We start from the raw sequence: 15,775 nt of genomic DNA, 5'->3' as shown, positions 1-15,775 counted from the left end.
GACAGACATTATTATTAACTGTAAATAAGATATTCAAATCATGTACTGTGAATGAAGTACAACTATATGTTTTGTTAAAGTTTTATGTTTCTCACTTGCTCTGGAATTTGAAAGTCTGACTGATTGTGTTTATTTTCTTTGTGAGACTAAAGTGCTTTCAAGGTTTCTTTTGCCCAGAAGCCTACTTTTTCTATCTGAGGGAAAGGTACAATACTGAAGAAAGAACAGTTTTTACAACTATTATTTCTCAGCAGTATTTACATTTAGAATGCTAAAAGCCACGTCCTTTCACTGAGTATGCATGAGTAGAAAAAGGATTCATTTTATATTAATAAATAATAGCCTTACAACATGGGATCGCCTCCAGAGTTGGACAGCTATTTCTTGATGGTTGTACAACACAACAGGCAAATGTAAGGGTGTTCCAGAGCCAGCCCAGGACAATGTGAAATAGACTACATTAATGATGTATAATTTCAATTCACTTAAGTGTCAACAGAGTTTATGGGGAAAAAGAATTCTAATACCTCCAGGTAGTTAATAGAACAACAGTTACACCTTCCTTTGGGTATTCAGAATATAATCGCTACATTTTTTTGTTTCCCTTTTGATGCATGGAATATCCTGGGAGTCACAGTTTTCCAACAACAATAACAGAAATATCCTCTACTGGTCAAATCTTAATTTTGTCTGTATTTTATACACATCTCTCAATTTCAATATATGAAATCATATTATCAAATACTAAGGAAAGAGTAGGAAGAAAAATACAAGAGACTTGAATTAATTAGAAGAATTTGTTACAGTTCTAGGAAGTACTTAAAATCTAAAGAATTTTTATTATTCAGAATGAATGAATGACAAGTTCTTTCTTTCTTTTTAAAATAACCAAGCTTTTCCATCTATAAAGGAAAGAAATCTATCCACATAGCACAAAGGGCAGGGATCTAGCCTCAAAGTCAGCAAGACTGGATTAAGTCTCAATGACAAATTCCAGCTTTGTGACCATGGACACCTATGTCATGTGAGCTCTGAGTGCTCTACACAACCTTCCACATTGTGGGTAAGATTTTTGTTGTTGTTGAGACATTTCCAACTGTTCATGATTCCATTTGGGGTTTTTGTGGCAAAGATACAGAACTGGCTTGTCATTTCCTTTCCTGGCTCATTTTACAGATGAGGAAAGTGAGGCAAATAGGGTTAAGTGACTTGCTCAGGGTTACATAGCTAGAAAAGTGCCAGGGGCCAGATTTGAACTTAAGAAGATGAATCTTCTTGACTTCGGGCCTGGCAGTCTGTCCACTGCACTACTTAGCTGCCTTTTTTAAGTATAAATATTTTATTTGTTTTCTAATTATATACAATAGTAGTTTCTACCTATCTTTTTTATGATTTTAAATTTCACAATTTTTCCTACCTCACTTCCCTCCCCATCCCCCACAGAAGGCAGTCTGACAGTGTTTACATTGTTTCCATGCTATACATTAATCAAAATTGAATGTGTTAAGAGAAAAATCATATCCTCAAGGAAAAAACAAAATATAAAAGATAGCAAAATTACATACATACATACATAAATACATAAGACAACTTTTTTTTTAATTGAAGATAATAGTCTTTTGTCTTTGTTTAAACTCCACAGTTCTTTCTTTCGATATAGATGATATTCTCCATTGCAGATACCCTAAAATTTTCCCTGATTATTATACTGATGAAATGAGCAAGTCCACTAAAGTTGATCATCAACTCCAGTAGCTGCCTTTTATAGAAAGGTTAAGAACTGCATGGGTAGAAGTTTCCCAGGAGTTTCCCATACCAATGAAACTGTAAATTCATTTTCTATCTGTATCTTGTCTCTCAAGTTAACAAGTATTTATTTTGTCAATCATATTCCTAAGAACTAGAGATATAAGAACAAAGGGAGAAGATAGGGAGAACCAAAAAGAGTCACTGTTCTCAAAGGACCATAACATTCTAATAGGGGAAACAACATGGAAATAATGAAGTACATATAAGATATATACAGAATAGACAGAAGCAAACACAGGAGTGGAAGGCATTAGCAGTTGTGATATCAGGAAAAGTTTTTCAGGAGGCAGGGCCAGAAAGTGGAATTAATGGGGCAGAACATCCCAGGCAAAAGGAGAGAGGCACTAAAGAAGGAAATGTTGGGTCCCAGAATTGCAAGTGAGTCCATGTATCTGAATTGTAGAAGGTGTGGAATGGGACAAATATAAAAAAAAAAAAACAACTGGAGAAGTTGGAAGGGGTCAGGTTAGGAAGAACTCTAATTATCTTTATACATTCTTGTTAAATTACCTATCAAAGAGTCAAGGATGCCTTTTGGCAATGGGACAAAATCAAGGTATTCTCTCATGGCTCCTGAATTTGGCATTTTTATACTGACATTTATTCTTTGCCCAAGATCTTTCATTTCATTCCTCTCTTTCACCATCACCATGGCTGCTGCAATTTTCTCTTTTTCATTGCAAATATTTTATTACTTCCTTGTTTTTTACTTTCCCCAAACATACTATTTTATATAGCCTCTAACATCAGTATAAAAGAGTACTATTTTTGTATATCTACACACAAACTATGGAGGAAATCTGAAGAAAATCCAAGGCAGAAGACTATGTCCTCAATCACAGATGAATTTTTCTAGTTTTTGCTCACCTTAAAGATGAACATTATGAATTCATAGTGACCTGCCACAGTCATTAGGTAATGTATTTAACATACTTTGGTAGGAATATTTTTGACAATACAATAAAACTAGAGTAATTCAAAGGTCAATATAAATAAATAAAACAACTGAATTATAGAATATTTAAGAGAAATGTTATTAATTTTTTATTATTCCAAATATATGTACAATAATACCAACTTATTATTGCCCACAAAGGTTCTACCAATCCCATTTTAATGACTAAGTGATTCATTCATAATTATTATATTAGTTGTAAGACAATCTTATGAAAAGTACTTGAAAATTGTTTGCTCCCTTAAGAAGGACAAATATTCCCCTATAGGATTCATTTTATATTACTAATTTGCCTAACAAAAATTTCCTCTTAATAGTACAGAAATAAAATATTACAAGTATATAATAAACAGAATCTGAAATAGCAAAGTTTTAGTGTTCAAGAGAAAAAATAAGGAACAAGAGTCTGTCATATACATATGAAACAAACACAAATGGAGACAAAATGGTACTGACAATAGGATATTTCACTTGAAGAAGTGAAACCTATCCAGGCCTAAAGAGCCATCAACATTCCTGCCATACAAAAGCATCACACTACTCTCAGAATTTGTAAAATACCTCTCTGTGTCCATTTTGCCCAGTATTTAATACTACTCATTCCATAGGTTGTTCTTGTTCATTCATTTCAGTTGTGTCTTCATGACTCCATTAAGAGTTTTCTTGGTAAAGATACTGGATTAGTATGCCATTTTCTTCTCCAGTTCATTATATGAATGAGGAAACTGAGGCACATAGTTAAGTGACTTGCCCAGAGTTACAGACTTAATGTCTGAGGCCATATTTGAATTCAGGTCTTCCTGACTCTCCTCCAGGTACTCTATACACTATGCCCTATTAAACAGGGATTGAAATACTTATTTTACATATATTTACAAGAAAGGGGTTGTTAGCTATTAAATAGAGGAAATTAATTATTAGACATTCCTCTAATAAAAAACTAAATTATGGGGTGGCTAGGTGGCATAGTGGATAAAGCACTGGCCTTGGAGTCAGGAGTACCTGGGTTCAAATCTGGTCTCAGACACTTAATAATTACCTAGCTGTGTGGCCTTGGGCAAGCCACTTAACCCCATTTGCCTTGCCAAAAACATAAAAAAAAACTAAATTATTTTCAGTTTATCTCCTGAGTTAAGAGGAAACATTTTAGAAGGCAGTTTTTTAAATGATTACATAGTTGTATTATAAAGGCTCTCTTTCAGGTAGGCCTAGAAGAAGCTTACCTGTGGAGTCCCTTTGTAGTCTTCCAAAACAACAGGGTTAGGGACAAAAGGGTCTGTGGAAACCCTCAAAAGTGAAGTGTGTCCCAAAAGTGTTAGTGCAATTTTCTTTCAAAGTTTAACTGCCAATTGGGAGAGTAAGACTTTAAAAGGTTACAACAGCACTAAGATTTTGGGGCCATCCTGCATTTTCCCCTTCTTTAAACCATCATCATCATCATCATCACCATCTCATTGCATAGAATCATGAAGAGCTCTCTAAGCATGTGGGGGGGGGAGAGTCACCTTGTCCTTGGTTTAGGTGCTCTGAATGTTCCTCTTAATGTAATTTCAAATGTGACTAGGGTAAAATATAAAATGGGAAGTTGGAAAAATTCTCAGTAAAATTCAGAAACAGAAGTTGAAAAAGTCCTTTTCTTTATACAGAAACAACAAAAGCATTTATATAAATAAGCTGATTTGAATGTCAATGTATGTATTCACCCACAGAGAAAATGGGGTTTCCATATGTCAGGATTCATGGCATCTGCACACTTTCCTTTACCATTCCATGGCCTGTTCCTCTAGACCATGCTTTTGAATACTGAGTCAGAATTGTGGAGAGCTGCTCCAGCTGCTCCATTAGCATTGCCTGCCACATTAGAGGAAAAGGATCTAGCCCTTCTCCTGGTAGAAGCCTTGACCTAGGACTGGAACTGGGAGCTAGCACTTCTTGGTTCTACTTCTTGCAGCAGGAAAAGACTATCTATTATGTTAGAATTCTGTAAGGACTTGAGAATTGTTTCAACCAAAGTTAGCATAAAAATGAGTTAAAATTTGGTAGAATTAGTGGGAGGATGAACATAAAGGAATAATTTAGGGAAGTTTGGGTTTTTATATTTGAATTTTGGGGCAGTATTAGAGATTAAAAGGAAAATGAGTTAATGAAATCAACAAACATTTATTAAATGATTATTATACCATTATTATACCAGGCTCTGAGTTGAGGATCGGGAATAAGAAAAAGGGGTGGAAGGAAGGAGCTCATATTCTAGTAGGGGAAACAAAATACAAAAGTTAGGCTAAGAAAGGAATTAAGTTAATACTATTACACATACAGGTTTCCTTTGGACACAAAGAGAATTTGGAAAAAGGTCATCTTTTGTTTGCACTTGTTTGCACTGTGCAGTTCTGTGATTGCTTTCTAAGTGTTTTATGGTTTAGTGATGCATATTCTGAGCTCCTTAAACAAAGGGAACAAAATTTATACTTTGTTTATATTTCCCCATAGCAGTAAACACATAGTAGGTGCTTGAGGAATACTTGACTAAGAAACATTTGGAACCAGAGACTTATGAAATTCCATAAGAAGTCAGAGTCTACATATTTTGGTACTGGGGGGAGGACTCAGTCCTTAGTGTGGTCAATGTTTCCTAACTAGTTCCAGTGCATGTGGAAGCTTGGTGAGCCTGCTTTCCTGCCTGTGCAATAGAGAAGACCCTCTCCTCTTTCTTCCACTTTGGAGAGCAAAGAGATATAGTCCCTGTCTGTTTCCTGCCTGGATACCATTTGACAAAAATTCTTTTAGTTGGCTTCTGTGTTAGAACTAAAGTTTGCATATAAGTTTCAACCAACTGATACCTTACTCTTTTTCTTCACTTGGAAGAGCTATCAGGGGTACAACAAATATAATTAATAGAAAAGTCTAATATGGCTGCAATAGCCTAAAGGAATGATCTGCTTGACCCAGCCTAGCTCAGCAAGGGAGCATCTTATCTACTGGTCATGACAAATGCAGAAGTGAACTTTGAAAAGGGAGTAAAGTATTTACGGGCCAGGAGGTTCCACCTAAAGTGTAGCCATCACTTTAAAGAAGAGTCTCTTCCAGGGAATGAGTTTGATTCCTAGCTTGGGGAGGAGAGGATTGTTGATCTTTTAGGTCCTTGCAATATCTTTTCAATAAATATCTCTTTGAAAACGATGTGAACTGGTAAATTGTTATTGGGCAGACGATAACTGATTTAGTTATATTAGGGAGGGGGAAGGGAATCCATTGGATGGGAGGCTTTGTGAGCAACAGTTTTAGATGCTATAATCTAATCTGAGGGTTATCTCTGGAGAGGTGCTCCTGACCTGCCAAATAGGAGAATGAACCTAGAATATGCATTATATCAGTATTATGTCAGGAAGTTGGAGGACTCTTTGGAAGGCCAGCAACTCAGTTGTAGATTAACTGAGATAAAAATAGTCTTAGTTAATTACTTGGTCATAACTGATCTGAAATCAGAACTATGGACTTAAATGTAAGTAACATAAAAATAAATGACAAAAATTAGGTTAATGATGATTTTCAACAACCTTCACTATGTCAAGGTTTTACTGGCAATACTCACCTTTAACAATTACCCCAATTTTCAGAATAGTACGGTGGAAAGTATGATTAGAAGACATACAGATGGCTCTGTCACTAACTGTGTAATCTCGGGGTAACCTCTTTCAATCTCATCAGTTTCCTTATTTAGAGAATCAAGAAAATGGACTAGGTAATTTCTGTAAGACTAGGTTTTGCAGCTTTAAATTCTATTTCAGAAGGAAAACTTATGTATTGAAGGAAAAAAAATAGTTGCTTAGGAATCACAATAAAGTAGTATTTTAAAAGTACAGATAATTTTTTGATTATTTCCTAAAAATTATTATTTTTTTTTACTGAATGATAATACAAATTTATATTTCATAGAGGCCTTACCTGGTTAGGTATTCTCAGTGGTGGTCTTGGACCTCCAGGGTACCGAGGTGACATGAAAGGCTATTGAAAAAAAAAAGAACATATAACATTGCTGTGAAATCCAAAATTCTAAGGATTCAATCTTTAAGATATTTATTATAATATTTTTATTTATTGTTTCCATTTATATATAAAATCTCTTGAGGACATTAGTATCACATCAATAGGAGATATGCTTTGAGATGTTTACTGAAAAATATGAGAACTCTAAATTTACCCTTAATATTGCAGAGGAATTAAAATATGCATTATCATTAATGGAAGTGTGTGTGTGTGTGTGTGTGTGTGTGTGTGTGTGTGTGTGTGTGTGCGCATTACAAATCAGGAATTACAAAATGGTAAGCATTATGTAGGATGTCACTGAATATATAATCAAAAAAGAAATGAAATGGGCCCCTAGTGAGAGTAAGGTATAACTGATTGATACACAGTTAATGTGTCCACTTGGTGTCCTGGACATGTAACAAAAACTCAAAGACAGGACTAAGCACCTGAACTTTTTTATTAGTAAAGACATGGTCAAGGGTTGTACAAGATGAGCAGTCATGAACAGCAGGTTGCAATCTGCATCATTAGCAGGAAACCTCTATCACAGATCCATGGGAGTTACTGAATATTTATTAATGATGACAGTAATGACTGTAATTTAGGGAAAATTTTCTGGTTTAGAGGGAAGACTTGAACTCAGCTCTTCCTTTGCCCCATAACCAGCTCTTTATCCATACACCATGTAGCTTCTTATTCATACTGGCTATGTGACCCTAGGCAAATCACTTCTCAATATTCTAGGAGACCCTTTAAGAGTGTGTTCTGCAGAGAAGGTAGATACATACTGAGAAGAGTTTCTTCTTCCAGGAAGTTTTTAGGCCAATGTTATTGTGATAGTTCCAGTTCCTCTCACTATCTTCTCTGATTTAGCAGTTAGCAGAACATTCACAAATCAACTAGTCCAACACCCTCATTTGACAGATCAGGAAACTAAGGGCCAGGGAGGAAAGTGCCAAAAATATCAACTGGGTAGTAAATCGCAGGGGTAATAGAATTTTATATAATTATTCAGAAAACTGTCAAATTTTAATTTCACCTTTTACTATATAGATGTATACACACCCACAAACCCAACTTTGTTTTTTTTTAAACCTTTGTTTCTTTTTTTTTTTTTTTTTTTAGGTTTTTGCAGGGCAATGGGGTTAAGTGGCTTGCCCAAGGCCACACAGCCAGGTAATTATTAAGTGTCTGAGACCGGATTTGAACCCAGGTACTCCTGACTCCAAAGCCGGTGCTTTATCCACTATGCCACCTAGCTGCCCCCTAAACCTTTGTTTCTATGACCAGACAGAATTATCAAATATTGCACCTTTATCCTGTATTATTGAGGGTCTGACTAATCAGAAAAAGGAAGTTTTAAATTAAATGAACAATTTGGTTCTCTGCTCAAGATTTTGAATTATTCTTGGCTATTTTGTTTTACATTTGCAAAAATAATGTTTCTTAGTCTTCCACTCAAGTTTCTACCTAATATTTCAAGGTGGTGCACAGGCCTGAGTTTAGGAAGGCTGGAGAGGAGGTTTTAACAGATCCCTACCAAACTACAAAGATTTCATGGTACAGGCTGATGCCTAACTGTCAAAATAGCCAAGTCAAATTCAGAGGAACTGAAGAAGTTGGTTGCAGGGTAATGATTTTTTCAACCATAGAATCTAGTAAATCATCTATTAAAAGTTGTAGAAATGTTACAGTCTCTGCGTGGGGAGCACTCACAACTGCAAAATTACAGATCCTTGAAGTACTTAAGAATGAAACAGTTAGCCATAACAAAAAGAAATTATGCTAAACTCTCTTTTGTTCCCATAGTGGGAGAGAGCCACAGACTAATAGGAGCCATCCTTCCCCAGTTGCCTAAATTACCAAGTTCCCTCGAAGTGCTCCCCAAAGCAATGGAATGTTCTGCCTTTTCTCAACCACCACCATTCACTGTTCCTTTTCCAGGTGTAGATTCTAAAATAACTAGCTTGCAACCAATCTGCTAATTGCAAGAGAATATTTTATTTTCCTTAATCACTGAATTGTATGCTAGTTTTACTATGTATTCTGTTCAAATCATGAAAAAAATATTGTCCCCTAAATTAATTTTCCCATGACAGATAAATTTATAATTTTTATAAAGTTCTTAGATGGGAAGTAGTAAATATTCTTTACTTTCACATTCATTTGATTAGTATTAGAAATAAATTTAGGAAAATTTATTCTTAAATATCTTGTCTTAAGAATTTATTCTTTCCTCTTATTTATTTCTGCTCATTCTTCACAGTATAGCAAAATGTAGTCAAAAACATCTCACCTTTATATATTTTTTGATTTGCAAAAATCTTTGTTTCTTGAAATAGTTTGAAATTATTAAGAATCAAATATTTGATTCAATATTTACATAAAGCTGCATAACTCAAAAACTGTTATTTCAAATAATATATCAGTCCAATTGTAACTGAAAAAAGCAGTTAGGGAAACATGGATAACTAAATATTATTATAATAAATATTTTTCCTGTGAAATACAAAAAGTCATGGAAATTATGTTAAATGCATTACTTGAAGTCAAAAGCTGAAAGTTTAGAAGGATCCTAGAACAAATAAAATTTTAGAAAAATTTTCCACGCTCCTATTTATAGTAGAAAGATGATTTAGTATTAATTGAATGAAAAATTTTAAATGAGAAATTTCTCTTCTTAAATAAGTGTCCATACTACCTAACCATGAGTTGCCATCATGGAATTTCTGGGTTAAGGTTGGGGCCTTGTAACTGGTGATGGCTGTGATACTATAAAAATTAAAAAAAAAAATGTTCACTCTAGTTTGTAAGTAATTTATAGTGCTTAGAACACAATACATGTTGAGTTATTATTCAGACTTAAATAACCTGGATAATGACCCTAATTATCCACTTTAGAGAGGCAAATAATGATACTGGGTCACCCTGATTATGTACTGTCTGGATATATAAGGTCTATGTGACCCTGGACCAGTTGCTTAATATCTGTGTGTCTGAGACAATTATCTAAAAACATTACTTGCCTAACCTTTGCATATCAGCTTTGGGAGAGGGAGTTTCTCTCACTCCTTTACTCTGAGGGAATCATAGATTCCAGTGTCCCTTCGTCCCACTGCCTTCTCCCCCCCAAAAAAATTCATATCACTGTTAGCTTGTATAGACAGAACATTAATGTCTAAAATGAAAAGTAGCTTACTCATAGTAAAAGCTGCAAAGGAAATATTGATATTTGCTTTCACATACAATTTAAGGTCTAAAAATAAACATGAAATTCTAGATGGTGGAAGTCTTTACTTAAATTATGAAGTCAGATTGGGGGTAAAATGGTAAAACTCAAAATAAATAAAATCTTTAAAAAAATAAAATTGTTTCAAAAAATAAAGTATGAGGTCACTTTAACTGTACACTAGTAAGAAATAATTATCAATGAATAAATTTTTATCAACATAACATCCACATTATTACTCTGGAAAGGAATCTTATTGGATAGGGGTTGAGGTGCTTGCCTGTGGAATTTTTGTTCACTTCTGATTCACCCCTGTTCCAGAGGTTGCATGTTTTTAAAGTTTAATTTATTATTTTTTAAAAATCCAGGTCTTTGCTTGAAATAGCAATGGTAGTAGTGGTGATGAACCAGTAACTGAAAACAGGTCTTGGCCTCCCCAAATTCTCAATGGTTTGACAAAATTATTGGATGGGGAGCCAAGATAGGTATATTAATTTTAAGAAAGTAACTATCTCTCTAGGCCTTTGTCCTTTATTTGTGATATAAGGCAATTGGACTGGGCCATCACTAAGATCATTTACAACTTTGAAAATCCTACAATTTTCCATTAGTTAAAGCCATTGTTCTCAGCATTATCATTTATTATAAAGTGCATACAGAAGATGCTTAATAAAAATGCTACTTGTGTGTATTTTTCACCTTTTATGGTACCAAAGAGAATTATTAGATAAATATCTTGGGCAGAAATTGGAAACATTCTCTTTTTCTTTGTCAACATAAATAAATGCTAGAAAACTTTGGAAAATATAAATAACTTAAACTCCAGCTTAGGGACTATGAATGGACAACACAACTTATTATTCTTTGAAGTTTCCATGCATATAGACAGGGAATTAGAGAACTGACAAAGTTCTCTGGTCTGGAAAGAGCTAGCCCTGAAAATGATTATAAGAGGTTTAAGTGGTACAATGAGAATCATATTCATACAAATTCCCACTATTAGACTTTTCATGCTTTTTTAGATAGAAGCGACTTATAAAAGGTATACTTTATAAAGGTTCTTAAGATTATCTAAGCCATGATCTAAGTAACAAACACTTAAAATAGAGGGCATAAAATCTGATAATTTTAAAACTGGTTGGGAGCTTATAGGTCTCATATGTGCTACCCTTTTTTGTGAATGTGAAAGAAGAAAACCTTAAATGAGTATGAGAGAAAATGCTCTGGGTTTTATTATTAAAACTGTAAATATAAGAAACTTAGAATTTTCAGTCAAAAACAAAGTATAAAATATAGTTTCTTCTTCAGAATTCCTCTATACTATGATGCAAATCTGAAATTTGTTTTAGGATAGTACTTTATCTTAGAGTAGTGTCTATTAATATAAATAATAATGGTGCACTTTAGAATTCACTAAAATTCTATCTCATTGCTTAATTAATGTTACCACCTTTTTTGCAACTTCAACATAATGTCAGTTTTACTTTGATTTATTATAAATGACTCTATCATTTTTTATGTAAGAGTCTTCCTAGAGGTGATATTCTCAAAGTACCAATAAACAGAGCCAAATCTTAGTAGGTAAAAAATAAAGACATATTCAATTAAGAAATTAGGATGTGGGGCAGCTACATGGTACAGTGGATAGAGCACCAGCCCTGGAATCAGGAGTACCTGAGTTCAAATTTGGCCTCAAACACTTAATTACCTAGCTGTGTGGCCTTAGGCAAGCCACTTAACCCCACTGCCTTGAAAAAAAAAATTAAAAAAAAAAGAAATTAGGATGTGATGAATTAATAAAAGTTGCACTAAATGAAGCCTATAGCATTTAACATCAGAATCAAATCTGAATTAAATTCTATAGCAGAATTATTCCTGTCACTGTATGTATCTTGTAACAAGTTAAGTCAAAAAGTATTACCTCTTAGTGTCCTTAGGTAACTCTCTAAAGTGGCAGAGAAATTTTTGCCTGTATTGTAGAGGGAACTTCCTCACTTAGAAAGACCTAGAAGAAGGCTGAAGGCTAGTCCTTATTCTATCCCTTGTTGAAAACAAGATACTGTAGGGTTTTACTTTCTAATCCATTCTGTCACCTTCCTCAATTTAATGGGTGAGTTCATCTCATATGTGTGTGTGTGTGTGTGTGTGTGTGTACATATATATATATATATATATATATATATACATATATATGTATATATACTTAATTTTTAAGCTTGTTTTTCCTTCAAACAAATTCCGTTCTAATATTTCTTTTCCCTGCCACCCACCCCTATCTGGTCTTTAGAAGAAAAATAAAAGGTACAAAAATTAATTGGTATCATCAGGGGTCTGTAATACTTTAAAATAAACTCCATTATTTCTCCATTTTCTTTTCTCCCAAACTAGACTTATACTGGTAGACACTGTACTTCTTTCTTTCTGTTGTTGCTGACTTTTAGCCTATCTTCTCCAGCCTAGTCCCCTATATTTGAATAATTTTGTGTGGCATCTGAATTACAAGAAATGGTTGTTATCTCCTCTTCATTCCTTTCCTAGAGTACTACGCAACTTTTCCTTTAATTTGTTTATCAAGCCTTCTAGACTCCCCCCCCCCTTCTTTTTTGAACGTTCTATAGTAGTTGGTATACAATTACTAGTTTTATTTTCTTCACTATATTCAAAGGTTATTCTTGTTTGTTTGTTTTGCTTGGTCATTCCCCCAGTCAGAGTTCGGACATCAATAAGGTCTACTTTTGCTGTTTGTTTTTTCCTTCAGAGATTGCATTAAGGATGCTATTCCCCCCCCCCTTAACTTTTTCTTTAATTTCCATTGAAATACATCTTAATACACATATTGAGCAGCTAGATGGTTCAATGGATAGAACTCCTACCCTGAAGATGGGAGAACTTGAGTTCAAATCCAGACTCAGACACTTAATAGTTGTGTAACCCTGGGCAAGTTATTTATTCCTGACTGCTTTGCATTCAGGGTCATCTGCAGTTGTCCTAATTCATATCTGACCAAAGGACCCAGATGGCTCCAGAGGAGAAAGTGAGGCTGGTGACTTAACACAGCATCCCCATCACTCAAATCCAATTCACTTTGCTTGTCATAGCATCATCTCCCTGAATTCATATTCTTCTTCGAAAATGACAAACATTATAATTTGCATCTTAATGTTTTTTGAGTAGTCAAGAAGAAAGTTGGGCTCATCTGAAAACTTTCACTCCATTACTTTGCCTAAAAGTACCATATTTACTTGGGTTTTACTTGTGTGAATTGTTAGGGTTGACCGCTTTTGAGTGGTCATGAAATTTACTGAAGAGACTTTCTAATATGATGGAGCTCAGTAAAATTATCATATTATCATCAATAAATAGGAGCATCTGAAAGACCTTACTATCTACAGGGAATCCTTTACATAATAATGCTTTTTTAAAAAGGATGTTTAGCACTGATATATTTTGATAAAGTATTTTTATTCATTTATCTATAAAATCATATTTACATATACGTATTTATATATACAAATTTATATATACTATAAAATCATACTTACATATACTAATTGCCCTTCTAACAGAGAACCATTTTTGCATATTATAAATTCAATCATTATTTCTTATTTTATCTTTTATAATTTGTGTATATAGGAAGTAAGACCATACCTATGTTCACTGCAAATAAGCAAAGAAATTGGATCATTAGTCTCCCAAATAATATTTTCCTGAATTATGTAATTTCAATATTAGTCCACCACTTCAGAGTGAATAGAATATTCTCAACTGACTAACATTAATGCCTTGAAAGTAATATGTCAATCTTATGTCTTCCTTTAGAAAGTCTTATTCCTAGGTACTGAGAAGCAGGTAAAACAATCCATGTGCATAATACATGTTTGATGATTTGAGAGCAATAAAAGCACTCAGTGCCCTGGTATCCAAAGAATTGGAACTTTTAGACAAAATCATCATTTTATAATATTTAGTTTAAAATGTATGCAACAAACTCAAGTAGAAGTAGTATACAAAGTCATAAGCAAAGTTGGAAGATGAATTGAGTGGGAGACAAAGATAGAGTCAAGCACAAGGAGCAAGGTCTTTATTTCTCTTAATAGCCTAGTCAGGTTCCTGGTCTTTTATGTGAAGAAACACCCAAGCCAATATATACATATATATGTCTATGCTATTCTGCCCCACATTGCCTCTCCTTGTCACACCATAATGCAAGTGATGGGGGGGGGGAATCAAAGGTCCTGAAGGGGTTTATTGAGGAGGTGGTCTGACTGTGAAAACTAAGATCTTAAGAAACAAAGGAAAATGTTCCTCCTTTCCTTTTTGCTTTATCTCTAGAGGTTAGAAACTATTATGTTGGAATGTCACAGAGCTATTGCTAGAATACTTCTACAAAAAAGTTTGGACTCAGAAGTGCTCCCTTGAAACCCCATTTTCTGCTTAGGGCCATTAGCTTGGCTCAGACAGATCTAAATTGTTTTTTAATTACTTTTTACTGCACGGACTTCACATAATATATTTTTTCCAACTTTAATGCCCCTATTTTTTTTAAATTTTATCTATTTAAGGCAATGGTGTTAATAAGAGTGACTTGCCCAAGGTTACACAGCTAGACAATTATTAAATGTCTGAGGCTGGATTTGAACTCAGGTCCTCCTGACTCTAGGGTTGGTGCTCTATGCACTTATTATATAATATTGTTACCTGTATACCTTATTTTCATATTAAACTATGAGCTTTGCCATCAGGACTTGGTGTTAACTGCAGGTACTTAATATTGTTTACTGATCGAATGGATCAAAGATTGACAATCTTTCAAAAAATCCTGAAACTTGTGACTTTTAAAAATGTAACTGAAACATTAGGGTTGAACCATTACAAGTTAAAGGGTTAGTCATGGATTAGGTTTCAAAGCCAGGTGTGGTAGAACACGTTCATAATCTTTACTACTGAAAGGTTGAGCGAGGCTGGTGGATCCTTATGAATGAGAGACCTGAGCTTCATCTGGCAAGCAGACCAGTTGTCCTCACTGAGTCTGTATTAATTTGATGAACATTCTGAAGTAGGGAACTACCATGATGCCTAAGGAGGGGCTTCTGTGTTTGTTAGTAATGGGATCAGAAACAAGTGGTCTCTATATTTCTAGCCTTGGCATCATTCAAGAAGGAAGGAAGGAAGGGCAGTGAGTGAAGGAGGAATGGAAGAAGGAACAGAGAAATGATGGAAGGAATGAGGAAGGAAAAAAAGAAAGGGAGAAAGAAGGAAGGAAGAAAGGGAAATGGATGTGCATTTTCTGAAGGGCATAAGTATATTTTTTTCACTTTCTTAGAACTGCAGTCCTGAGTGTGCACATGGGAGGAGATGCTGGTTGGCAGATAATTCTCATGACAAAGAATATTCTTACATAGCCATGTGAAATATAAATCATAGGACTTCAAGCAAGAAAGCACATTTAAAATAATACAGAATCCTTACTGAACAGATAAGGAACTCTAGAAAATTTAAAAGATTTCTATAAAGTCACAAAAATGACCTTGCAAATAGGTTTCTCTTTGAGTCAAACTGTCTAAAAATGGTCCATTCCCAGTACCTCAGGCCACAAATTTATTTTTTCCTTTCAAATTATATTAACAGTTTTTCATATGCTAGATATTATACAAAGGCTTCAAAAATATAGAGGACAATGCCTCTGCTCTCTAAAAACTTACACCATAACAAGAAGAAAAGTATGCATAAATAACTATGATGCAAGGAAG

At 34.3% G+C, this 15,775-nt stretch overlaps 1 protein-coding gene across 4 annotated transcripts in view; it reads right to left on the bottom strand.

Moving 5' to 3' along the window:
• The window catches only part of SSBP2 (single stranded DNA binding protein 2), a 404,380-nt gene that overhangs the window by 63,796 nt on the left and 324,809 nt on the right, over positions 1 to 15,775 (bottom strand). For all 4 annotated transcript variants that reach the window (XM_074204890.1, XM_074204891.1, XM_074204893.1 and 1 more), the window contains one exon: positions 6,710 to 6,769. In XM_074204890.1, coding sequence (XP_074060991.1) covers positions 6,710 to 6,769 — 60 coding nt within the window. The remainder of the gene's footprint in view (positions 1 to 6,709; positions 6,770 to 15,775) is intronic.

This window comes from Macrotis lagotis, chromosome X (assembly GCF_037893015.1).
Source record: "Macrotis lagotis isolate mMagLag1 chromosome X, bilby.v1.9.chrom.fasta, whole genome shotgun sequence".
NCBI lineage: Eukaryota > Metazoa > Chordata > Mammalia > Peramelemorphia > Peramelidae > Macrotis > Macrotis lagotis.
Note: the sequence above shows the minus strand (reverse complement) of the source record. Positions and strands in the feature narration are given on the sequence as shown.